This window comes from Hydra vulgaris, chromosome 01 (assembly GCF_038396675.1).
Source record: "Hydra vulgaris chromosome 01, alternate assembly HydraT2T_AEP".
NCBI classification, from domain to species: Eukaryota; Metazoa; Cnidaria; class Hydrozoa; order Anthoathecata; family Hydridae; genus Hydra; species Hydra vulgaris.
The window spans coordinates 31,490,471-31,517,974 of record NC_088920.1 but is presented as its reverse complement, the minus strand read 5'-3'; the positions used below and the strand labels follow the sequence as shown (position 1 = coordinate 31,517,974).

Sequence of the window (27,504 nt, the reverse complement as noted above, 5' to 3'; positions counted from 1 at the left end):
ATGCTATAGATTGAATTAGTATAGAAAACTCTAAACTTATTTACAAAAGTTATTTTCACGACAACCTGAACTTAAAGCGTGGTTTAACTTTAATTAAACGATTGCCTTTATTAGTTGCTTTATTAATTATTAATTGCCATATATAAGTATCCCAACAGTCCGATTTAAATTTTGCAATACAGAACTTAACTTGTTAACTTAAATATATAACCAATATTAAGAAGTTAAATATTAACCAGGTAACTTAAATATATAAACATACAAAAATAAAAAACTAGGCTTTGTAACAACTTTCATATTTACTTGCTCTTACCATTCTTCTATTTACTGTTCGAACTTTTTTTTTTGCTTGTTGTTTTGATATTTCCACAATGCAACCAAATTCATCTCGTTTTGAATGTTTTTGTAATTGAGTGACAATACTTGAAGTTTTTTTCTATTTACTTTATATTGTGCTCATAAATTACGTGATATTATTTCTTGGTTTGTAAAATTAAAAAGGTCTTTAACATACCGTGTTATATTGATTGTTAATGTTTCCTTCATGAGTTTTGTGTTTGTTTTTTTTATATTTTTCCATGCTTAAATGCAATAACAATGTCTATATTGCTCATATTGTGTTGCTTCTGTTGTAACTAAATACAACTCAAAATCTTATACAACGCAAAATAGACCAATGGTTAAAGATCAAATTTTTTGATTTAATGGAACCGAATATAAATTAAATATGAAACTTAAATAGAAAACTCTAGTTTTATTATTTTATTTTAAACGCCTCTCAAGCTTCAACGAAATTGGTTATAAAAAAAACTGAGAAGAATACAAAAAAAAAAGTACCTTTTATAAAAATAAGGTCACAGGTTGGAGGGACTTTTTCAAAGGGCTTGGGGCTGTAGCTCATTAGTTCCCAACTTTTTGTATCTCAACAATATTATTTTTAAAGCAGATTAAAACTGTTTTTTTTCCAGCATCTGTGACAGCAAATTTTATGGTATTACAAGAAGCAGCTTCATAAAATTAAAATTTATAGTTTACTTCATTATTCATTCTAAATCTGCCACTGATGTTCTTCATAGTTTATTTTTTTTACTTCATTCTGTGTTCTTCTTAGTTAATTTTGGCTAGAAGTAGCTTCATATTGTTATGTGTTTCGATCAATCCGGCTGTATTAGCAATGGGATCTGATGGTAGAGTGCTTCCGTTGTGTAGGAAGGAGTACAGCCTTGAGACTTGTCTTTGATGAGTCTATAAACAGTCTCTATTCTTTGTAAGCTAACTGAGTCTTTAGTTCATCCATTAAACCAGTCACATTACAACAACAGCCAACTTGTCTTTTCCATTGAAAAGTACAGTTCAAACGGACTGTGTCTGCTGTGATTACACTTATTCTAACATCAGCTTGAAGTAGACTCCACCATTGCAACCTCGATCCTAATAGCTCAGTCTTGACTTAAATAGTCCTATATTTTAAACCAGATTATTAAGTTCATTTTGAGAAATATGATAAATATGATAAGTTAGCTCCCTCCAAATCATGGGTAACACGAGTAGCATTGCTTTTGCCATGTAACCGGTTAGAAATCCCTGTGCTACAAGAAATTTGAGGAGCCCAGTATTATTCTTGATTTCCCTACTTACAATCAAAGTACAAATGGTAAGCTTAATTGATCACTGGTGTGATAATACATTTCTGTGAAACCAATAGCACTTTGCCGCAGATATAACAAAACGAATCCGGGTTATTGACACACTTTCTTGTCATGGTTGATTATAATAAATGAAATAATTTCATAATATTTTCTTATAAATTCTGAGAGAAACAGATAAAACAGTTAAATTTCATGAAAACTTATGAAACAAAAAACACAATTAAAGAAAAAGTCAACACATTCAATGGTAAACCATGAAATCAATTGACAACACCTCTAGCGATAACTTTACTAGAGCTAATCAAAACTTTTAAATTTCCAATTTGTGTTATATTAGAAAATATTTTTGATAAAGTATATAGCATTCTTGATATAGTATATTTCTGCTATTTCTGCTAACGCTACAACTTCACTGTTGACCAGATTCAAAATCTAGTTCTTAAGTTAATATTTATACTAAAAAACTGGAAGCTGTGCTCATCACTAAGTAGTGTTATTTTACTCTTATCAACAAAAACTAATATTTTACTTTTTTTGTAATTAAACCCTTATTATGTTAAATATGGTTGAAAAGCCAATAAATTTTTTACAAAACTGACTTAAAAACTATAAATTAATATTTACGATAATCGCTATATTTTCACCCTAGAACCATCTAATTAATAAATATAAATAAGATTTGTATATTTCCTTTTTTTAATTTTCCACATAAAAACAGTTTTGTAGAGTTTTTTGATAACTCGGATAAAAATGACTTTCTGTACTTGTACCAATGTTCATTGAAAGTTTTCTTTGCTATTTTTATATAATCAAATACGCTTACCTGTAGTGAGGTTTATAGAGGTTTCAATTGGTAAAAAAAATTTTTATGTTATGAAAGCAGTTTTAGCTAACTTTTAAGTTGCGTTTTTTGAGAAGATTTTATGAAGTGTTCTTGATTAGGGAAAATATTTTTTAAGATGATACTTTATTAAATTAAGTTATTTTTGTTTCACCTTTTTGTAGTAAGCCGTGGTTTTATAAGTATATATATGATATGTATTAAACAAATCCTACCTAAATAAGATTAAAATCAATTTCAAGTAAATATATAAGGACGAACCTTACTAATAAAAACTCGTGCTATTTAAACTCATGACATAATTAGTTTCTACTTTTGTTTCTTTAATCAATAAAAAAGGTTGGTATTTTATTAGTAAAAAAATCTTTTTTTACTTTTTTTTAATTTGTTGGCCAATTTGTCTCAAGTCCTGTTTTTTTCTTATTTGCAATGTATTTTTTGTCGCAAAAAAGTCAGAAATACGCTAACTGAAAAGATAGTAGAAGGCAAGTAGTTTAGGTTAAATATTAGAAGAAGAATACTGAGCGAGGAGAGCATATTTACTTTCTGTTGTAGTTAGAGTAATTGAAATCATATTAAAGAGAAATCTGATCTCATTCCTAACTATCATTATGCCATTGAATGAATTAGAACCCTCTAAAAACAAAAACAGAAAATTATGTTTGCAAAGGTATCTAAAAAAAGTTGTATTGCCAGGCATTTTTAATTAAATAAATTTTTGCACAAAATTGTTAATTTCAATGCAAAATAAAAAAGTTCATTAGACATATTTTGAATGAATATTACAATGAATTATAGTCTTTATATATGTCAAGACAACAATATTTATTGTAAACAAAATGCAATGAAAAGAGTAGATTCGATTGTCATCAAAGTTTACTAAAAGCTACTAATAACGTTTTAGATTAAAAAAAAAATGTTATCATCTGAAATGTGTAATAACTCAGGTGTTAAGCATCAATTCACACTAAAATCTTATAGGAAAATCCGGCAAATATTTTCTAATATAAAGTACGAATGTTGGACTCCATAGACTTATGTGTTATGATCATATAATAGTAAAAAAAGGGATTAAAAAGAATATAAAAATACAACACTTTGGTTTTCTTGAAACAATATCAGTTAACTTTTCTTGAATACATTTGAACTCCATATGACCTTTTTCATGGATAAAATTAGTAATTGTATGAGTGCAAATAGCTTTTTAAATCTAATTAAAACATAACACATACTACTCAAGCAATGCTAATAAACTTATGCTCCTGTTAATTGTTTTGTAGCATGATGCAACCTTAACTGTAAGAGCAAATATTTTACAAACAATTACTTTTTTAAGTTTTTATTATTAAAATTGTCAGAATTTATGAATCAGGTTACATATTGTCAATCAAGTTACGTATATTATTGTTAAAATTAGAGATTATAATTGTTATATTTTTAATATTTATCAATAAAAAAATAAATATAAATACTGATATAATGACTTTTACCATCAGCACAAATATAATGCTGATCTTTTTTTTTTTTTTTGTTAGAGAATGTTTTTTGAAAGAGGTTTACTGTAAAAACTATGCTTTGCAGAGGATGAGTTATTGAGATGAAAAGTTATTTTACAAAACTTATAATGTAAATCATAGAAAATCGCGAGAAAATAGAAAAGTAGCAATCTGATTTGTTAACATTAAACACTGTTGACTTTGCAGCATCTGCTGCAGTTATTTGATTTGTTGCAAATGTACGCCGTTGTATCAGGATTTACTAAAGTATTCTCAAAAAATTATACAATTGTTAAATCATGATAAGAAGAGTGCAAAATAAAGCGCTTTTTGAATGTTAGCATCATTATTTTTTCTGTGTTTATTGGAAACTGGCAAAAATTATTCGAGTCAAGCTATGTTCTTAAATGTTTCTTAATTTTTACCATATTAAGAGATTGTAGTAGTTAAAATGCTAAAAACAACCTTATGACTAGCTAACTTAGTTTTGAATCGTGTACTCAAATAAAACTAAGATATGGGTTTCTCTCTGCAATCGCAGAAAACCTATTTTACCCCTACCTGGTACCCCCTCCCTTTTAATTTTTTTGTTTGTTTGCACAGCAGGCGTAGTTATGTCACTTACAACATGGCGTAGAGAACTATTTTTGGAGGGGTAAACTAAACACCTACGTCCATCCCTGTGACCTGGCCGTTGGTTCGGAGTTCATGGTATCAATTATTAGGTCTAATTATTATTTATACTCTTAAATGATTAAAGAATTATATTAATGGGTTTATTACATTAAAGGATTTTATAAATCTTATATTAATATTGGAAAATTATTAATTAAAAAAGAGTATTTAATAATAAATATTAGTCAATAAAGCTTATAGTTGACAAAAAATAAAAAATCTAATATACTCAAGTAAAGCAAAAACAAAAAAAATATCTACAGAACAAGATTAAAAACGCTTATTTAGTTTGAGAGTTAATATCTTAAGAAAAATTTGTCTACCTATGTGATGTATTCAGTTTTTATAGCTATTTTTAGGTTATCCTTGAAATGCTAACTATCCTGTTCAACTTGCTGGTAATTTATTATCATTTTTTAGACCAAAAAGTATCGTTGACTTCTAGTGTTGATTTGTTTTTTAGGGGTCGTCCGAAAAGTACGTACGCTTTTATGTAGGGTTTAATAAGTTTTATAATGGGGCTTTATTATATTTTGAAATTAAAAGTTATCATTTGGCTTTTTTTTAAGTTAGCATTAAACATATTTTACGATGTATTATAATGTATGTAAAAATCAGAAGTTGATTAAACTGTTATTGTGATTTGTCCTCTTCCAGCCAGATGCCATACAGAGGCCACATTACCAAGGCTCGCAAAGACGAGTTCAGCTCACTAAAGAGCATCATAACCTGCTTCCTAGACCAAAAGCATGTGATTTTGGTCTGTGAAGCAGGTTATAATGCTCTTTAGTAAGCTGAACTCGTCGATGCGGGCCTTGGTAATATGGCCTCTGTAAGTGAAAAGTAGATTGAAAGTCAGAAGAAGTCGAGTTAGAAAGATAGCGTAGAGAAGGCAGAATGATATTGCAGTAGTTAGAATGTCAGTAATATTTTTAGATTATATGTGTTTGTGTTAGCTAATTTCACAATATTTTTTAAAAACTAATTTTTATACAGAGTGGCTGTTGAGTAGTGCAGAGGTCATACTTTTTGGTAAAAATTTTTTATTTTTTATTTATTTTTGTCAGAAGGACTTTTTAAATTTTTTTTTTTTTAAATTGATAGATAGCCTGCTTAAACAGATACCTTCAATCAATATAGCAGCACAACTTGCATGTTTTATCTACTTGTAATTCAATGCAGCATATATATAAGTAAACAGTAAATTATGATGTCAAACTAACATATATATATATATATATATATATATATATATATATATATATATATATATATATATATATATATATATATATATATATATATATATATATAACTATTTATGAAAATTACACCGGAAGTAACCGCTTTGTCATATTTAAAAAGTTTCGATAAAGTATATATTGATCATTTATAAAATCAATTGCATAAATTTATGCTATTAATTATGTTAACTAATTAATTTTTTAATATTATTATTATTTATCATTGAAACAAACTTTTTGTCAAAATCTGTTATATAATTAAAGCAAATGCTGTAATAAATCTTTCGCAATTTTTTGGTATAAACATATTTGTGATTGCAATCAGTGTTAAAGTAAAATTTATGTTTTAAATAAACGAGGTTGTAATAAGCATGAGTGAGAGGAAGATTCTTTATTCACTCATTTAAAGCTGTAAACACTTTTAAAATACCTAATTAATATGGCGTATTTGCAATAAGCAGAGCAAGACTTAAAATGACATATTTAACAACTATTAAACACAAAGTGCAACAAACACCTTAAATAACTATTAACATACACCTAAAAAAGATTCCATTGTTCAATTAAGTACTTAACAATACAAAGGTTTTTTCGCTTTTTAATAAAAAAACTAATTTTAATATTGCGATCCTTGAGGTTCGTGAAATCTAATTTAATTAATTTAAATAAAACATGTATTTGTTATTGGATAAAAATAAAGCCTTAAAAATTAGAAACTAGCCAAAAGATATCTGGATTTTTTTAAAGATTTTAAAACAAAACTTCCTTTCCATTTAATGTAAAAAATTTTATAAACTTCTGTAAAATAACTTAAAGTACAACAACTTAGCAACTAGTACCTAGGGATAACAATCCTGGGATCCCGCAACTTTGTATAAAATGACCACCCTGAAATCTTGGGATAAGTCCCCGAAATTTCCAGGGATTTTGGGATAGTCAAAAAAAAGTAAAAGTTAATAAAGTTTAAGCTTATACTTGTAGTTAAGAAATTTGTAAATCGTGTTCGGTAAAGTTGCTGTTTGGTTGTGTAACTGTTTTTCTCTTTGCAATGTTTTCCTTTTAAAGTTCTCTATTTCTGAGTTTTATTAAAAATAAAAACTCAAAACATTGCTTGATTGCAAAATATGTACTATCAAACATATAAAATATATTATTATACTATATATTTATATATATATATACATATATATATATAAATATATAGTATATACAAAAAACTTAAATTCATTAATTTTTAAAAGTCTTAAATAAGTTTTAATACAAAATATACTGGTAAAACTTACCGGTACTACAAGAGAGGTCATACCAACTCCAATACCACAATAGATGCAACCAAATACAGTAATAAAATTTGAAAAACCTTCAATGCTTTGTATTTGTGGACAACCAATTATTAGCAACACATAACCCAATAAAGAGATAATTGAGGTCATAAGAATAGTTGATCTTCGACCAAGCTTGTCAATAAAAATCCCAGCAAAAACACTGCCGATTGATGCGGCAATCACAAACGAAATCTAAACTATTAAATGTAATATTTACTATAACAAAATAAAATTATAATTTAAGTACATATTATTTAAAATGGCGAACGTGGGGTAACTCCGAACATGGTCAAAACAGCATTGTAGAAAAATAAATTTGAAAATTTCTTTTTACCTTCTGAGAAGGGATCCCATGCTCAGTTCCAGACCTGCAGCAGTGTAATGAAGCTGGGGATCTTGTTTAGTATAATTTGATTTTAATTTTTTCTGATAAATTTATGCAACTTTTTTCTTGAGAAACATTTTGTTGTAGCTTCTACGGAAATAAAGCCACTCCTTTTTTTTGTTGTTGTTGCATAATAAAATTTTTACACTTAGTTATTACAATTAGCATCTTATTTGTTATTACCCAACAGTGTTTGTTATTGCCCCCTGATGTGTTACCCCATTTACATAGGGTAATTACAAACACCAATGGTTTTATTTTTGCCATAAATTTTAATTTTATAATAAGATTTATAAAAATTGCTTTCAAGGGTTTGTGACTGAAAAATTAAGTTAACTGATAAGCAATGAATATGATCAATTTTGTATAACTGGTGTCTTTAATTCCCACTCTATCTTTGAATTAAAACAAAGTAATTTAATGTTGAAAGAACCACTCTAAGACCTAATCACAAGCTCCCATTAGTTCTTCTATTTAACTATTAAGATCCATTCATCCTTTGTTCATTTTAAATCTTTTAGTTTATTTTTGAATTTAATTTTTAAAAAAGGATAGCAATACCAAATTAGACTTTCATTAATATTTTTCAAAGCAATTGTGAATTTACAAATGAAAATTAAATATTAAAACATAAAACTTGTAAAACACTAACGCTGTAATTTAACTTTGCTAAGTAATTTTTATTTAAAAACTGTATCCTAAAAAACAATACAAAAATTTATAAGAAATGCATATCTTATAGGGTGCTTTAATTCCCATTCTCAAATGCTTACATAATACACACCCTATCATTTTAAATTCTCCTTGCATATGATGACATCTTCTGTTTTTAAAAACAGAAAAATCCCGTTTTTTTTTAAACGAAAGAGAAATTTAAAATGGTAGGGTCTATATTAAGTTAGCATTCAAGAATCAATTCGTCATTTTTCAGTTGTTAAAATACGTTATAAAGTTTTATTACTTTATAAAATACATTAATTAGTGAATTCAATTACTGAAAATAATATATATTAGATTTTACTGGTTTACATAAAAAATTAAATGTCAGTAATATTTTTAGATTATATGTGTTTGTGTTAGCTAATTCTATAATGTTTTTTAAAAACTAACTTTTATACGGAGTGGCTGTTGAGTGGCGCAGAGGTCATGCTTTGAGGATAAATTTTTTTATTTTTTTATTTATTCTTGCAAGAAATACTTTTTAAATTTTTTTTTAAAATTGATAGATAGCTTGCTTAAACAGATACCTTCCATCGATATAGTAGCACAACTTGCATGTTTTTTCTATTTGTAAGTCGATGCAGCAGCACTACCCGCATGTTCTACTAATTTGTCAGTGTATATAAGTAAACAGTAAATTAACAAAAAGTAAATTTAGATGTCAAACTAATGAATATATATATATATATATATATATATATATATATATATATATATATATATATATATATATATATATATATACTTATGAAAATTACACTGAAAGTAACAGTTTTGTCATATTTAAAAAGTTTCGATAAAGTATATATTGATCATATATAAAAATCATTGCATAAAGTTGAGGAAAAAGTTTTTTATTAAAAATAAAACAAAATTTTATTTAAAAGTAAACTTTAAATAAATTATTCAAATTCGAGTTGTTTTTTTTTATTATTATTATTTGAATTTTAATTAAGTGTCCCCAAGAAGTCCTTATGGTTTTATCACAGAGCACATCAAATGAGCATTTTATTAAAAGTTCATGCCTCCTTCCTAACCGATGTTGCAAAACTTGCTCAGAGGTGGGGTTTGAACTACGGATCCTTTGTTTCTAAGGCAAGGGCTTTTTTTTTTGAGCTTTTTCCTCAGAATATAAGTAAACTTTGCTTTAAAATCAAAGAAAATAAAGTTTATTAAAGACAAAGAAAATAAAGTTCTGATGAGTTGTTAACATTTTTGACAGATTTTATAAGCTTTGAAACTTTTTGTATCCAAAAAGTTGGAGGGAGTCTTTTTTGTAGGCATTTTTTTAAACTATGGCCTAGAATATCAAAATTTACCCAGGATTTAGTCTTTATCAAAAAAAAAACTGTTATCAAAGGGTTTCAGCTTTTCCTTCTTCTGTTAATTAAAAGAAGTAGGAATACTTACATCTTTTTAGATCTCCCATTAGGTGAAATAAGAAATTTTCACAATTTTTTTGCAGAGATCTCTGTGATAAAGACTAATGTCAGCAATAGGTTAACATGATTCTAATACCACCTCTTCAGTTGGCTCAGAATCAATATAATGACATATCAATAAATACTCTTAATTTTGAAAATTTAAAATAACGATGAAGATAAATTAAGGTTTAAAATGACACCGCTAAAAAATTATTACATTTGATTTTTTGACAAGATAAAACTCTATTATTATGCAAAATCAAAAAAAAGTGTTATTATTTTGATTTCAGTTTTAAAATGTTTCTATTGATTCTAAGGAAAAAGTTTTAGTGGAAAAATAAATCAGGCTAATTTAATTTCTAAATTTTTTACATCTAAGAGATAAGTTTTCAGCCATTTTATTGATTTCTTTGACTATTTTATTACTCGGTAGGAGAACCTGTCTGGTTTTAGGGAAAACAAAATGAATTTTAAGTGTCAAAACGTCTTTGTCGAAATGTGGCGTGTAGAGTAGCTTCAGTTTTATTGATTTTTTACCTGACAATCTGATTTTCTTTAAAAGAAACTCAACTGGAAGCAACACCAGTTCACAATAATTTCTGCGCTTCTCAAAAGTCAAAGCTTAAATAGATTAAAGTATTATTAGAAACATATATTTTTTTGCATAAAGGTATCTTAAAGGGTTGTAGTAATTTATTTTATCTAAAGTGTTTCTTAACTTTTTGTGGTCTCTCAAGTTCCTGCAGATTTTGAGTGCTACTTGAGCCTATGTTTCCAACCAGGTGTCTATTATTCTGGTGATTGATTCGCAACTACACCGTTTTTTTTGATTGCATCAAAGACATCCCAGCTCTGCTTCAGAGATTTAAATAGTTGATTTTCAATTTTAATGGTCGTTAATAAAACTTAGTTAACCTTGCACAAAACCTTTTTAAAAACCGGATCTTTATGTTTGAAATCAAGCAAATTCCCTGTGTAAACAGTCTGTTGTTTAACAAGTTTTATAGTACTGTGAGTTAGGCCTTACAGCCAACTACAAATTTAAGGTATTTTTATGCAGTTCCTGGGCTCTATTTTATATTTCTTAAAAGTACTTCATAATTCATATAAAAAAAACCTAAAGCTTAAATGTTTTTGTGTATATGATAGTATAAAATTTTGGTTTAAATTTATTTTTTTAACTAAAACCCATTGTATTCTGGTAATTGTTAAACACCTTAATCTTTTTTTTCTTAACCATCTTGAAGCTTTATGCAACCTAATGCAAACATTTGAAGTTGAAAAAGATGCAACTAATTGCGACAATCCTTTTTTCTTTGTTTTACTATTTGAAATATCAAAGTTCACCTGCCAGACACTACAGTTAGGATAAGAGCAGAGTTATCCACATCAATATAAGCAATTAGAAGAATCATTTCATTTGAAGACATTGTTTTTAGTTCTCTTTAAAATAAATTTTAAATCTTTTACAAATAGGTCAAGTAGACCAATTATTACTTGCAGTTAAGTTCATTCCATTTACAGCTGCATCCAAAAGGGTAGCTTTAGCTAACTATAAGTTTTCTTAAATGATATTTGAACTATTTTCAATATACGTCATGTTTTAATTACACTATATAAAAAATAAGTTACATACACACATTTATATAACCTTATAAGTAGGTATTTTAAGGTGTATGAATATTAAAACAAGTTTTTAACACTAATTTAGCTATATAAAGATTAATCTCCCCCCCCCCCTCCCTCCCCCCTCAACTTGAGAAGCGTTACAAACTTTATTTGGTCAAAGTTTTTTAACGCTAAGAGATAATACTATGAAACTTAAAATTTATCGAAGTCTAGTTCAGTGTATACAAAAACATATTTTATCAACTTGTTGCCCTCACTTGTGGCAAGATGGAATTGATGAAATTTTAGGGTTTTTTTGTTCCCAGCTTCCAATCATCGCATTTTTTTGCAAAGCATCGTTTTTTGACAATAGTATAAGCATACTAATGTTTAGAGTTTGCTCCATGTCTGGAAGTTAGATCTCAAACATGAAAAATGCTGAGTCTGTCACTGATCTAGCCTCGCGGAGACCCAACTATTACATAACCATTTAGAATAGACCACATAAAAAGTTTTCGTAACATAAAATTGGATGCATCATTTAACTCGTAAAAATCATTATTAAAGACCAAGTTTATATTGATCATGTATTGAGCATGTATTTTATGTCTCAATTAACTGAACTTGGACCGCAAAAGTATTCAGTTTTATATGTGAAATTTTAAATAAAATAAGTAGTAAATAAAACTTCGACTAATTTGAACTCAAGAATAATTGATTCTAGAAGATTATACGTAAAATATTTAAACCTAATTCCGGATTTACCTATAGGGGTCTTATAAGTAAATCTAAAAAAATCAGATCTTCATAATTTTGGGGCCCAAAAATTTTTATTTTGAATTTTATAAAGGTGACTTTTACAAAATTTGTAATAAGATTTATAGTAGTAATTGTTATAGTAGTAAATGTGGATTCTAGCCCATAAAAAAAGAGCATTTTCAAAAAAAGTGTGTGAGCTAAAAGGTATGATACATCTCCACCATTTTTTAACATGTATATTATGGGCTCTTCCACTAGCATGATATTGTGTTAATTTAATTATTATTTCAACAAAGAAATAATAATTATAATGTGATCTCCTAGTCTCATTGCTTAGATTTTAGCTCAATTGATTTCACAAGTGAAATCTAAGCATAAAAGAAAGCATGTCCTTTTAAATACTTTATTATCAACCCATGAGTTGAACGAATCAGGATGTCCAAACCACTTTACTAATGATTTTTTACGAATAACTTTTTCAATTCTAAATATGTTTTGGTAAGTTTTTTGCAGTTCTTTTTTATAAAAAGTACCTTGTATTTCTCCATCATTATCGTCAGTTATTTTATATGTTGGTGGATCCTTGAACTGAACCTGGGACACTGTAAAAACCTCTTCATTCCGTCTCGGTGTGTTTCTCCTTTTTCATACGTTCCCTTCTTTTTAACTATTCTAACTCTATCACCAATTGAAAACTTTGGTTTTACGGACTCTGATCGCACATTTCCATTTAGATTTAACCAAACAATATTTTCATTTCTTTTATCGCTAGCTGCAACTGGTGTCATTTTAATTGAAGAATGCTTTGTGTTGTTGTATTTATTTACTGTTTCATCTAAAACGTCAATATATTTTCTAGTAGAATTAGCTGAAAAGTACTTAAACCTTTTTATCTTTCATTGTTCTTTTCCAACGTTCAACTACCTAACTCTTTTCTTCATTTTCAGTTGAATATAACTTAACATCTAACGCTTTAACATGCTTATTATAAAATTCTAAGCCTTTATCAACCCACATTTTTTGAACTTAATACATTTTTTGAACTTAATACATTAGCAACACCAACTCCAGTTTTACTTTTGAATGGAAAAATCCATCCGTACTTTGAAAAAATATCTATCACTATTAATAAGTATTTTATACCGTCATTGAATTTGGAAAAAGATTGCATGTCAACTAAATCAGCAGCCCATATTTCATTGATTCCATTTACAATAACTTTTCATTTTCTGAAATGATTTACAACTGGCCTATGAAGTTCGATTGCAAGTTTGTCAGTCCGATTCAATTCTTTATTTTTGTCTTTTTTACTGATCGTTGGTAGTTTTTTTCAACACCTAATTCATATGGGTTCAAAGAACCTAATCCAAACTTTACTTTAGATGATATAATAGGTTTTATAATACCTCGTTCAATTCTTTCACGTATTGTCGGACTTTTTATAGCATCCATTTCTTCGATCAGAACTTTATTAGCTAAATTTCTTGCTGTCTCATCGAAGTATTTATAAGCAAGATCGTAATGGTAAGCTACATTATCAACTCTATCTACAGGTTTACTCCATTCTTTATGTGCGTCAGTAGAAGTTGATCGCTTATCTAAACTAGTACCAGGACCTGCAAAGTTTATACCAGATAAATGCATCTCACCTAATAACTTTGACGATGGTAGTTTTATTTTACTTCTTGCTGAATTAATTGAGCCTACTAAATCACCTCCTATTTTTGCTGAAACGAATTTAGTTTTTGTTCTTTCACAAATAACACAGGTTCCACGTTGCATATTTCTTTTGTTTTTACTCACAACATTTTGTATATTTAGTGTATCTGTTTTTATTTGTACACCGCACATTTTTATATATATAGAAAAATAATATCTAACATTTTTATATATAAAAATGAAAATCTTAAATATATAAAAATGGATATTATAGATTTGTCATGGAATGCAAATAGCAATAAGAGAAATAATAATAAGTTGTTTCTTAAGAGTTTACGAGGAATTATTGTTGTAAAATCGGGTTATGGAAAGACTACTTTACTATTGAATTTACTTTTGAGACGTGCTTGGTCAGACCATAATAATTTTTGGAAAATCTCTTTTTCAACCAGAATACAAAATATTAAAACAATCTTTTGAAAAAAAATTACCAAAAGAAATTATTCTTAAACTATTTAAGTTACAAGACAAAACAGAAAAATTAAATGCAAACCCCGAGCTTATAAATGCAAACATTTCAAAAAATATAAATGAGAAAACAGATGCAGAGTGCACGTTTTTTTGAAACAGCTGAAGACAAACCAAATCCTCAAGATCTTGATATTCATAAGAATAATTTGATAATATTTAATGATTTACAATAAACAAAGCGAAATAAGTGTGAAAAGTATTATATAAGAGGAAGACATAATGTAGATTGTTTCTATCTTGTACAAAATTATTTTGTGTTACATAGGCAAACTATACGAGAAAATACAAATTTTATTTGTTTATTTCCTTTAGATATTTATTAGATTCAAAGAATTTAAATCACATTTATAATGATCATGTTTCAAGTGATATGCCAAAAGATGAGTTTAAAAATTAATTTAAGAAAGCTTGGTCAGAGCCACATGGGTTTGTTATTATAGATCTATCTTCTAAAAGAGATTATGGAAAATATAGAAGTGGATTAAATTGTTTTTGTATACCAACTTGTGAATATTATAAATTATAAAAAAAACAAAATATTATCTTCTTTATAAAAAAACAAAAATGGCATATTATTTATCAGTGAGCTGAAATAGTAATATTATAAAAACTACGCTTGCTCCTATTATTTGACTTCTAGAAGACAGAGAATATGAAATGGCTCTAGTTAGTTTAGAGACATATTACTGTTTTCCTAATATTAATTCCCCAAACAATAATTTTAGATATAGCGCAAATAACTGATCAACTTGGAAGGATATGACAGGAAACGGTGATGCAAGTTCAGGAGTTGCAAATATTACAATTGAAGGAAATAATAATTCATTAGGATCAGCTTTAAACTATTGCAACTAGTTTTAAAGTTGATTTTAAAACTTCAAATTCAATTAGAACTGTTTTTGGTTTTGACAGAGGAATTTATTCAGCAGGCTACAATATATCAACTACTATAGTAAACATATTAAATGTTAATAATATACAAGTAACAAGTGATATAATAGGATCATTGTATATAAATGGAGGAACTGATAACGTTATATAATTATTTTTTCCAACTGAAGGTCCTGGTTATAAAACTGCTCTAGAGCTGTATAACTTAATTTATTTGCCAATAGCGCTAAAAACAATATCAAAAATGGAAAATAAATTGCTTGATCAAAATGGAAATCTTTTGAATTTACAAGGACAACTATTACATTTCATATAAAACAAGTAAAATAATTTTTTTGTAATTTTTTTAAAATTATTTTTTATATTATATATAAAAATGAGTAAATATACTAATATTAAAATAAATGTATTGTGAGGGCAATTAGAAAAACTTAAAAAAGCAATGGAAGATTGTTATGAAGCTAGTATTAAGTTATCACATTCAGATCTAAATGGCGAGCATGTATTATCTGTTACAGATTATTAATTGAATAGAATTAAAAGAGCATATAAAAAAGGTTAAGGCTTAGTAATTACTTTAAGTAAAACACAACTAGCACATAGTTCTCTAATAGAGGGAGGATTTATTGGTGCACTTTTTCCTTTACTTGGTACAGCTGAAAAATTTTTATTATCAAGTGTCGCTCCAGCACTTGCAACAGGATTAGATTTATTAACAGGAGTAGGTTCAGCAGCTGAATCAGCTATGGTTGATAAAATTGCTGGAAGGGGTATTGTGTACTTAAAAAAGAATCGAAGAAGAGTTAAAATGACAGCTGCAGGAAATTAGTTTATATTTGAGACCATGGAGTAAAGGAGGATCTGTAGGTGATGGATTGTACTTACGTAATGGAAATGGATATACATCAACAGGTTCAGGTTTATTGTTAGGACCAAATTCACCATTTGCTAATATTACTTTTTTGAATATGATTCTGTGATTTCTCTAAATTTTTTTATATGTATAATAAAATGCCAAAAAAGTTATCCGCCATTACATAAATTTATAAACAAATATACTCCAGATGAACCTATGAAAATACTTCTTCATTCTAAGGTGCGCAAAGATTAAGAGCACCCTTCAGTATTAATAAATGAAAATAAATATAAAATATTTGCACAACACGACAATAAAATCTCTTTCACATCAATATATTGTTTTAAAGTTTGGTGTAGTATTTAAGAAAGGTGTTGCGTTAGTTTCATTAAAAGAAGAACTTAAATTAAAAATGTTAAGCTTGCAAAATTCTGTAATATCAGAGACTGCTGATGATTGTAGTAAATGTTATTAATAATTCTAATTCTGATGTATTGATTTAAAAAGGAGATTTTATGTTTTGTTAATTTATTGTAAATATTTAAAAAAAAATAATTTAAAAAAAACTATTTTTAGATATTAGAATAAGTACATATAATATATATTCAAATATTACACCAAACGTATCAAGTGCGTCTTCTGAAAATCAGGTGATTGATGGTCATATATATCATCTAAAAAAATTAATGAGATTCAGAAAGAAATTGAGCGTAAAAACTATTATAGAGCTGTAAAAATAATTTCAGCAATTGATAATGCGTTATGTATGCAAGCACTATGACACTTGGAACTATTGGAATTGGCTTTTTAGCAACAATAATTGCAGCACTAGTAGTAATTGCATATGAAGGTGCAGCATTAGAAGCAGGTGTTTATCAATAATAGGAGGGCAAGTTAATAAAAAATTGAATTTAAAAGCAGAAAAGCTTGAAAAGATTAAGGTACTCGCTGATTCAAAACTAAATACAATAAGTGACTATATTTTTAAAGCTTTAGTATATGTGCATATCGATGAAAAAGAATTTAACATAATACTTGGTGAACTTAAAAAATTTAAAGTTATGCTTGAACAAATTAGAACAAAAATAAAAGAATTAATTATTGGACAAACTAAAGAAGCATTAGTTAAATAAGGAATAGATGAGGCAATTAATGTATTGCAAAGTAGATTCAGTAAAAGAGTAGATGTAAAAACACAAAATAATTTATTAAAATAAAACGTATAATAAAATAGCGTAAAACACAAAACACAGCATAACGATTTATGTTGTGTTTTTTTATCTTTTTTATAAAAAAAAGCAAAATGTCATTTCTAAAAATTGAAGGTCCTGAAAAAAGAGATAAAATTGCTGAAGAATTCTTAGATCTTAAAAAAGAATACAGAACAATAGTTTATATGAAAAGATGGGTGAAACTAATTTACAGTTAGACTTAAAAAAATTGTACAAGGCATTAATTGATAGCCAAGATGAAATAAAAGAAAACATAAATAAATTGCAAGATCAAGCTAATAAATTTGCACTCACTTTTTCAATTTCTTATCCTGAAGCAAATAAAGAGATAATGGTAACTGAATCTAAAGAACTATTGCCTTCTCATGAAAAAAATAAAGGTATGAGGATTGGAAACATTGCAACAGATTATCTAACAATGTATAATCTACAGATACTACATTTGGGATTCATCCTAAAGATGGTATAATATATATTGGATAAAAACCAATACATATTAATGATGGTGATATAATTATTGATGATGAAACATATTATGGTACTCCTGGACTTTGGGAGTTGATAACAAAGTTTAATCCTAATAAGGGAATATATATTGAAGATGACATTAAAAAATATCGAGACATATTATTACAAACAGATGCAATTACCTCTGATACAGGTAAACCAAAGTCATCTAGAAGTAAAAAATACAGAGAAGTAATATCGCCCATTTGGAGAGATATAAAAAGATCTAGAAAGCTAGAATTAAAAGGAAATGGAACTGGAAGAAGAACAAAAATACAAGCTATAATTCTTCCTAGCAACCCTAATGCATTGATTGAAATGCTTGAATTACGCTGCATGGAAAGCAGGTAATACTGGATCAAGAAATGACGCTGTTGCAATATGTGATGAATTATTACGACAAGGTATCATAAACAGTTCACATTATAAAGCAATGCAAAATAATTTATAATTACATATCAGTGCATATAAAAAAATATATAGTACATAAAAAATGTTAATTGTTCATAATAAGAGATATGTAAAGAAACATTTTATTGGAGGAAGTGGTATATTCTAAAGTATAAGAGATTTATTTAAACAAATAAAAACGTCAAATGTAACAAGAGTATCATCAGCAATGTTGAAGAAGTTGACTGCCAGTGATTTAGTAAAAACTGCAATAAGTGCTGCTAAATCAGCAGAAAAAAAAACTTTAAACATCAGCGATAGAAGCTGCTAGAAATGCTGCAGTTGAAAAAGGAAAATAAATAATTGATAAAGCATCTTCAAAAATAGTTTCACAACCTGTTACTAATAAAAAAATTGATGAAATACTTTTAAACTTGGTTTGATCTATAGATCTGATTAATGATCGATCTAAAAGATCTAAAAAAAATAATGTAGATGATATAACAACAAATATAAATAAAATGATGATGGGTTCTGCAATAATATCAATAAAAAAATATCAAATGAAAATACTATGAGAATAGAAGATCAAGTTAAAAAAGGACGCAGTCTTTGACTTGCGTAGACTTGAGTAGACTTCATTAGACTTGCGAAATTGTTATCGGACAAATCCTAATTTCATTATTTGCGCATAATAATTAGCTTTAAAGTAAAAACGTTCTATAAAATATAAACTTTATTATTTGAAACACAATTATTTAAAATGAGGTTAAATGCAGCTAAACAAGAATCTTTTTGAAAGCGACTAAAAATGTTTTTTTGTAAATAAACCTAATATTAAAAAAAAAAAATCATAAATCATTTTGAAAAGGAAAGATTTGCTTAAAGTACAATATATGATAACCTAAAAAGACTTGAAACTGTTCAATCGTTTTCTGAAAGAAAGCACCCTGGTTGTCTGACATCCTGGACTAGAGAAAAGAAAGCCGAATTAACGAGACTTGTCAACAATTGAAAAGTGGTCAGTCAGAGAAAAATAGGTAATAAATTTGATGTAAATCAATCGACAATTGGTCGTCAGTTAAAAAAAACCAATAATAAATATAGAAAACGTGAAAAGATTCCAAAATACACTATAGAACAACAAATAAAGGCAAAGAAAAGAAGCAGGAAACTAGTTAACCAACTCTAAAACAAATCGCTTCTATTCATCGATGATCAATCACACAAAATCGCTTCTATTCATCGATGACGAAAAATACTTTTGTTTTGCAGGGGACAACATGCCTGGAAACTCTGGATACTAGACAAACAACAAAAAGACATGCCCAGAAAGTGTTCGTTTTATAGGAAAAGAACAATTTCCAAAAAAATTACTAATGTGGATAGCCATATCTGACCGTGATATGTCCGAGCCATTGTTTCACACTTCCAAGGCTGTAGCGATCAATTCAACAATCTATATTAATGAATGTTTAGAAAAACGACTTCTTCCATTTATTCACAAGTATCATGGAGACTTTAACTATTTATTTTGGCCAGATTTAGCAAGTTCTCATTATTCTAAAGATTCTCTAAATTGGATGGACCAATATGTCTATTACGTTGATAAAGAATCCAATCCCCCAAATGTGCCTCAAGCACGACCAATTAAAAATTTTTGGGGACATTTGGCACAGAAGGTTTACGAGGGAGATTGGCAAGCTTCAACAGAGCAAGTTTTGATTGATCCCATTAAACTAAAACTACAAGAAATTAATTTAAACTTTTTACAGCCGCATATGAAAGGCGTCAGAGCAAAATTGAGATCAATTGCAAATGGTGGTGTTTTTTCATATAAAAAATAATATATTTTTATTAAATATATTTTATTGCATATAAAAAAACAAAATGACAATATCTGAATTATTAAATTTTACAGAAATGCCAACTCTGGATAATGGAATTAAATTGCATGAATATGACCCAGAATAATAATGGAAATGAATTCCATGAATATGAGCCAGCTGCTTGTACTAATCTAAATAGTCTTATAGAAATAAGAATCGACGTTCTGACACAAGATATCTACACACTTTCATCTGAAGCTTATCTCTTATTTGAAGGACAACTTGTTAAATTTGTTGATGGAACAGCTTATGCTAATACAGATGCAGTGACGCTGACAAATAATGGTATTATGCATTTATTTAGTCAAATATCATACCAATTATCAAACCAAAATGTAGAAACTATTAATAACCCAGATAAAACAACTGCAATGTTAGGAATTATTAAATGCCCAAACGACTTTCAATTAGCACAAGGATTAAATAAATTGTGGTATAAAGATACTGAAACAACAGCAGTACTTACTGATAACTCAGGGTTTGCATTAAGACAAGCATACATAATTCAGAAACCAACTACAAAAGGAGCATTTTCATTTTGCATAACTTTAAGGCATATTTTTGGATACTGTGATGATTTCGACAAAGTTATTTTTGGATTTAAACATACAATAACTCTTGTAAGAAAAACTGATAATGACGCAATTATTAAACTTTTTACTTCAGCTGATGCAAAAGTTAATCTTAATAAAATATCATTGTTTATACAACATGTGCTACTAGCAGATGCAGAAAAGTTTAAACTTTTTAATCAAGTTGCATCAAAAACAAATATTCCAGTATACTATTGTCAGCGTTAGTGTGATACTATCTGTTCAACAATCTACTAGATTTTCTTGGGACGTGTGCACAAGGATAGGTACTGAAAGACCAAGATACATTAATGTTGCAATTCAAACAAATAAAAGTGAAGACCAAAATGCTAATCCTTCAATATTCGATCATTGTGGCTTGACAAATATCTACATTTCTCTTAATTCTGAAATATATCCTGCTTTTGATTATAATTTAACATTCCCAAATCAGCAATTTTCAAGAGCTGATAGAGATGCAGCTGTTTTTAATGAAAATTTTTACAGAATGAATGAATTGATCACACAGAGCAATATAACTCCTTCTGACTATAAAGATTTATACGCAATTTTTGTTTTTGATGTTATTAAACAATTAAAAAAATTATTATCAGGTTTGGTACAAATAAAAGTTACAGCAACATTTAATACAACTGTTCCAGTAGGTACTGAAGTATTTGCAGTTACAATATCTGATAAAATGTTACAACTGCAATCAGACGGAAGAAATTTTTATTCTCTTTATTAAACTTTTTGAAAATTAATTAAATTTTTTTTCTTTATATATTAAAAGAATGAAATACACAAAGAAAAATTTAAAAAATCTATTAGAAGAAAATAACATTTCAAAAAGTAAAAGAAGTAAATGATAAAAGACCAGTTGGCAGACCTAGAATACATCCAGCGAATGAAACAAATGACAGAAAAACAATCAAGCCTGGAATACATCGTGAAAAACAAGAAAAAAAAAGGAAAAAGTTCCAAAATATAAAAGATTAAGAACAATTATAAAAAAACCAGTCACTGTTAAATTAAAAAACATGGAAACTGGAGAAAATAAAATATATAAATCATTATATAATGCTCTGCGTGAAACTAAACATGGATGGAGATATCTTCACTTACGTGATGGAAAAGTTGATAATGGATTTAAGATTGAAATATTAAAATCAAAAAAAATAAATTTTGAAAAAAAAGATTATTAAAATAAATAAAATCTAGTCATATAAAAATGGAAAACAAAAATGTCATAGAATACGATATAACTATAGAAATATCTAACGATTATTTATCTTTTACAAATAAATCAGTTAAAATTGAAAAAGATGGTGAGTTTAAAATAGAAAGAGAATATAAAACCTTCTAATAGAATTAGAGGTTGGAAACGTATAGAATGTGTATAATAAATAAAAATATCCTTAATAATAAAAAAACAATAAATAAAAATATATTTAATAAATAAAATCTTGTCATATAAAAAATGGAAAATATGCTAGATGAGCCTATTCCAGATATGGCATCTTCGGAAATTTTAACTCCTACACTTTTCATATATAGAACATTGACAATTACAAAAGATCAGAAGATTTCAAAATATAAAAATATTAATTATTATTGTAGAATACGAGCATTTGGATATATTTAAAAATCAGAAAAAATATGACAAGATTTAAAAAAAAAAATTATTTAAAGAAAATGAAAATTAGAAAAATTTCTTGTTATATAAAAAATGGAAAATAAAAATATCAGGAATTGAAACAAATTGCACAAGAGCAAAAAATTAAACATTAATGTAGAATGAGAAAAAGTGAATTATAAGAAACGTTAGCGCACACACCTGTTGAGCACACACCTGTTGTGCAAACACAAACACAATCTATAGTAGTTAGTAAAACACTGATTGAAAAAAGACCAGCGCAATCTACAGCAGGCTGGCTAAAAACTAAATTTTATTCTCTTGCAGATTGGATAGTGTCACACATACCCGATCCAATTTAGAATACAGTCAATCAAAAGTCAACTCATTAAAAAATGTATACAATAACTTAGTTATAAATAAAGTTGAACCTGAAAATAAAGTTGAACCTGAAAATAAAGTTAAAGAAATAAATACAATAAAATTTAATTAAATCAATCATCTAATAAAAATGTGACAAAACAAATTAAAGCTAAATGAATAGAAAGTTACAATGCTTTATCATTAATAAATGCTGCTAAAAAAAGTGCAAATAAAATAATAAATAAAAATAGAAATTCAAAGGTTTATATTTAGCTCTAACTTGTGTAATGGAGCGTACTTCTATTCTAACAGGAGGAAATATAATCAAATCTGTTATATTTAGAACTAATAAACCAGTTGTATTAGAATCAACAGATTTGAATGAATTATAGAAAGTGCTGAGCATAAAATTTTGGAATCATTATCAACTTTTCAACAGTTAGGATCAGGTTGGAGATTTGTTTCTGTTGAAAAGATGGAAATAAATATTATCAAGTAAAATCCTAATAAAGCCAAATCATATATTCCACTTGATAAAAACTTAGCAACTGAAAAAGCAACAATTAATATGAAAAATATTATTAAAAGATAATCAATGTTTTAAGTACTGTGTTGCAAGAGCATTTAATCCTAAAGATAAAAGTCCTGAAAGAATAGATAATGATCTTAAAAATCTAGCAGAAAAAATAAACTGGGATAAAATTGAATTTCCAATTTCATTAAACCAAATTGAACAATTTCATTAAACAACTTGAGAATAATAATCAAGATATCAGTGTTAATGTATTTGATTATGAAAATTCAGAAGTTAATATTTTGCGTGTGTCAAAGAATAGCTAATCGTAAACATTTAATAGATTTACTATTAATCTCAAATGGTGAAACTAATCACTATTGTTTAATAAAAACGTTGAGGAAACTTCTATCTTTGCAATCATCTGGACACCTTAGTAAAGTGTATTATTTTAGGAATTGTTTACTTGGGTTTAGTTCTGAAGAATCATTATCTAATCATAAAACGTATTGTGAAACACATGATTTAGTATGCATTCAACTTCCACCACCAAATTCGACAATGTAATTTATTAATCACAATAAATCAATGAGAGTTCCGTTTGTAGTATATGCTGACTTCGAAAGTTTTATCAAACCAATCGACACTTGTGAACTAAATCCGAATGAATCTTATACTAAACAATTTCAAAAACAAATTCCAAGTTCATTCTGTTGTTATATCAAATGTTTTGACGAAAGTATTTATCAAAGTAGTCCAGTCACATTTACTTCAATAATGAAACTAATGTTGTGCAAATTTTTGTTGATAGCTTAGAAAAAGATATTAGGAAAATTCATAACAAGATTAAATTTTCAAAAAAGATGATATTTACTGATGAAAACAAACATGATTTTAATGCAGCAATATCATGTCACATTTGTGGGAAAGATCTTGAAAATTATCTGGTTATGATTCTCACTTATTTATAAAGAAATAAGGAAAGGAGGAAAGGAGGAAAGTTGATTTGTATACCAAACAATGAAGAAAAAAATATTAGCTTTTCTAGAGAAATAAAAGTTGGTGAGTATATTAAAGATGGAAAGAATGTCGAAGTTAAACATGAACTTCGTTTCTTAGATAGTTAAAGATTTATGTCTAATAGTTTAGATGCTTTATGAAAGAATTTAGCAAAAGACCAGTGCAAAAATATTGGAAAAATTTATTTAGGTAAAAAATTAGATTTTTTACTAAAAAAAGGTGTATACCCATACGATTGGGCTGATTCAATTAATAGATTTAATGAGACACAATTACCGCTAAAAGAATCATCCTTTTCTAGATTAAATAGTGAAGGAATAAGTGATAATGATTACTCGCATGCGCAAAATGTGTGGAAAGAGTTTAATTGTAAAACATATAGAGATAATCATGATTTGTACAATGTTTCAGATGTGTTGTTATTCGCTAATGCACTTGAAAATTTCAGAGATTTTTGTATTAGAAATTATGATTTAGATCCTGCTTAGTACTGTATAGTACTAAGCAGGATCTAAATCATAATTTCTAGCACCAGGATTAGCTTGGGATGCGGCATTGAAGATGACAGAAATAGAATTAGAATTGCTGATTGATTACGATATATTACTTATGATAAAGAAATGTATAAGAGGTGGAATTAGTATGATATCTAATAGATTTGGAACTTCTAATAATAACTACGTGGGTGATACATATGATCAAAGCAAACCATCAACCTATATACAGCCTCTAGATGCTAATAACTTATACGGATGGGCGATGAGTAAACCGCTTCCAACACATGATTTTAAATGGATGAATGAAAACGAGTTAACAAACTGGAAATCACCTCCATATATACTAGAAATAGATTTAGATTATCCTGAATATCTACATGATGAACATAATGATTATCTGCTCGCACCAGAAAGAATAACCATTGATCGTGTTGAAAAATTAGTTCCTAATTTAATTAGTAAGAAAAATTATGTCATTTATTATGAAAATCTTAAATTTTATGAAAGATTAGGATTAAAGATTACTAAAATTCATTGTGGAGTAAAGTTTCAAGAAGAAGCGTAAGTTAATACATTAAAAACTTTGAAAGTAGAACAATATTTGATGAAAACTTAATAGCAATACATATGAAAAGAACAAAATTAAAATATACTAAATCAAATTACTTAGGAATGTGTATATTTCACTATGATTACATAAAGAATAAATATGCTGATAGAGCAAAACTATTATTTACAGATACAGATTCTTTAGCATATGAAATTAAAACAAAAGACTTTTATGCCGATACTGCTAATGATGTTGAAAGCAAATTTGATACAAATGATTTTAATAAGAATCATCCTTCGATTAATAAGGTAGGTTTTAAAGTTGGAGCTAATAATAAAGTATCAGGAATGTTTAAAATGTTGCAAAAGGAGCACAAATTGAAGAATTTGTAGGACTTAAATCCAAGTTGTATTCATTCACAATGAACGGAGAAGAAAAGAAAAAATGTAAGGGAGTTAAGAAAAATGTTGTTAAAAAAGGAATCACTCATGAAGATTACAAAGATTGTTTATTAAATTAAAGAGAACATAATAGGAGAATGTTGAGGAGCAAAAAACGTCAATGTCTTTATATTTGTCAATGTTGTTTACAAAAATAAGTTTAGAAGCTTTACTTGAAGAAGACTAAATAAATAAAGCTATTAAAAAATGCAATTTTTGAATTTTATTAAAGGATGAAAAACTTTAACTATTTTTTCAGCTATTCGAATACAAACTACAATTTTTTCTTCATTTTTTATAATAAAATTTTAAAAAGACAAGAGCTTTAAGTGACTTGTCGGACAAAAATTTGTGCAAACTGAAAAAACACACTCAACGTCAGTTGATGTTGGTTTAATACTTAAAAGTGCATTGAATAATTTTTGAAGGTTTTTTGTACGTTATCCAGTGTTCTTATAAAGAGTGAGTTCCAATTTTAACCATTTGAAGTCTGATCCAGTTTTTGTTGTTGTAGGTTCTTTACGAAGAAGCAAGTTTAATTTGTCGTTTAGTGATAGACTAACATTTTCAGATTCGAATTGTATCGACTCATCTATTTCAGTTTCTTCATCAAATCCAAACAATCGAGAAGCAAGACGACCGGCAAATATCAATGTTGCTTTTGTTGGAGTGTTTGAAGGATCTTTTAAACTCTTTAAAAAATTAACAACATCATTGTTCAATCTTTCATCAGTACGGATTTTCAAGTTATTGTACAATTCTTCACTGATTTTGCTGTTGATCATTGACAATTTTTTAAACATAAACTCCAAAATTATTTCAGCACTTGCTAATGTTGCATCTTCCTGACTTAAACGTTGAACTGCAGGTTTTATCGGTTCCATAGCATCATAAAGATTACAAAGAGCAATAAAATCAATTAAATCCAAAATCCATAAGCATTGTTATTATATTCTTAAATCAAATTAAAATGATTTAATACGTACTGTTAAATGTGTTACTTTTAAAAACAGCCAAGATTTTACTTTCTTCTCTTTGAAAAACGCAAGGAAAAACGCTAACTTATCACCAATAGGTAATATTTTTTAAACATGAAAAAGTCGTTAAAAACAGTAAAAACAGTTCTGAAAAAACAGCTGTTTACTGTTTTTCATTTTTGATTAAAAAACAGCTGTTTTACTGTTACTGTTAAACAGTAATGAAAAACCCTAATCATAAACTTATCAATGTTGAAGGAATAATTTTACCAAATGAACCACTAACAAATTTTTAATTCATCAAAGCAGCAAAAAAATCAAAAATAAAACATTTAAAGGTGAATTTATAAGAGATAAATTACCTAAAAATACACAGAAAAAAGAATGTGGAATATTAAATACAGGAGATTCAAGTACGCCAGGATTTCTCTGAATTTGCTGGTACAAAGTGGGAGGGAAAAAACTAAGTTTTGACTCTTATGAACTACCACCACCACTTGAAGTTGTTAATTATTTAAAAAGTCCTGTTTATTATAATAGTGATAGAGTTCAATGTGGAAATACCTCATTCTGTGGACTCTTGTATTTATATGTTTTAAAAAAACTAGATGAAGAATATGATTTTCAGAATATTATTAATAATCTATAAACTTTTTTTTTTAAATCTATGGTAATTTGTTTTTAAAAATCTATGGTAATTTTTTTTGTAAATATAGTTAAAAAAATTGTCTTTATATATATAAAATGCCTGTTGATAAATTCGGACGAGACACAAATTCATCTGTAGCTGTAGATGGTTTAACATTATCTCAAGCTACTAACTTGTTCATTAGGAGAGATGGATATAATAATGC

General features: G+C 27.4%; 1 protein-coding gene across 1 annotated transcript in view; it reads right to left on the bottom strand.

The window, feature by feature from the left end:
- LOC136074331 (facilitated trehalose transporter Tret1-like) overlaps positions 1-27,504 on the bottom strand; it is a 41,929-nt gene that overhangs the window by 9,935 nt on the left and 4,490 nt on the right. Inside the window, exon 2 of the mRNA XM_065786637.1 lies at positions 7,189-7,422. Coding sequence (XP_065642709.1) covers positions 7,189-7,422 — 234 coding nt within the window. The remainder of the gene's footprint in view (positions 1-7,188; positions 7,423-27,504) is intronic.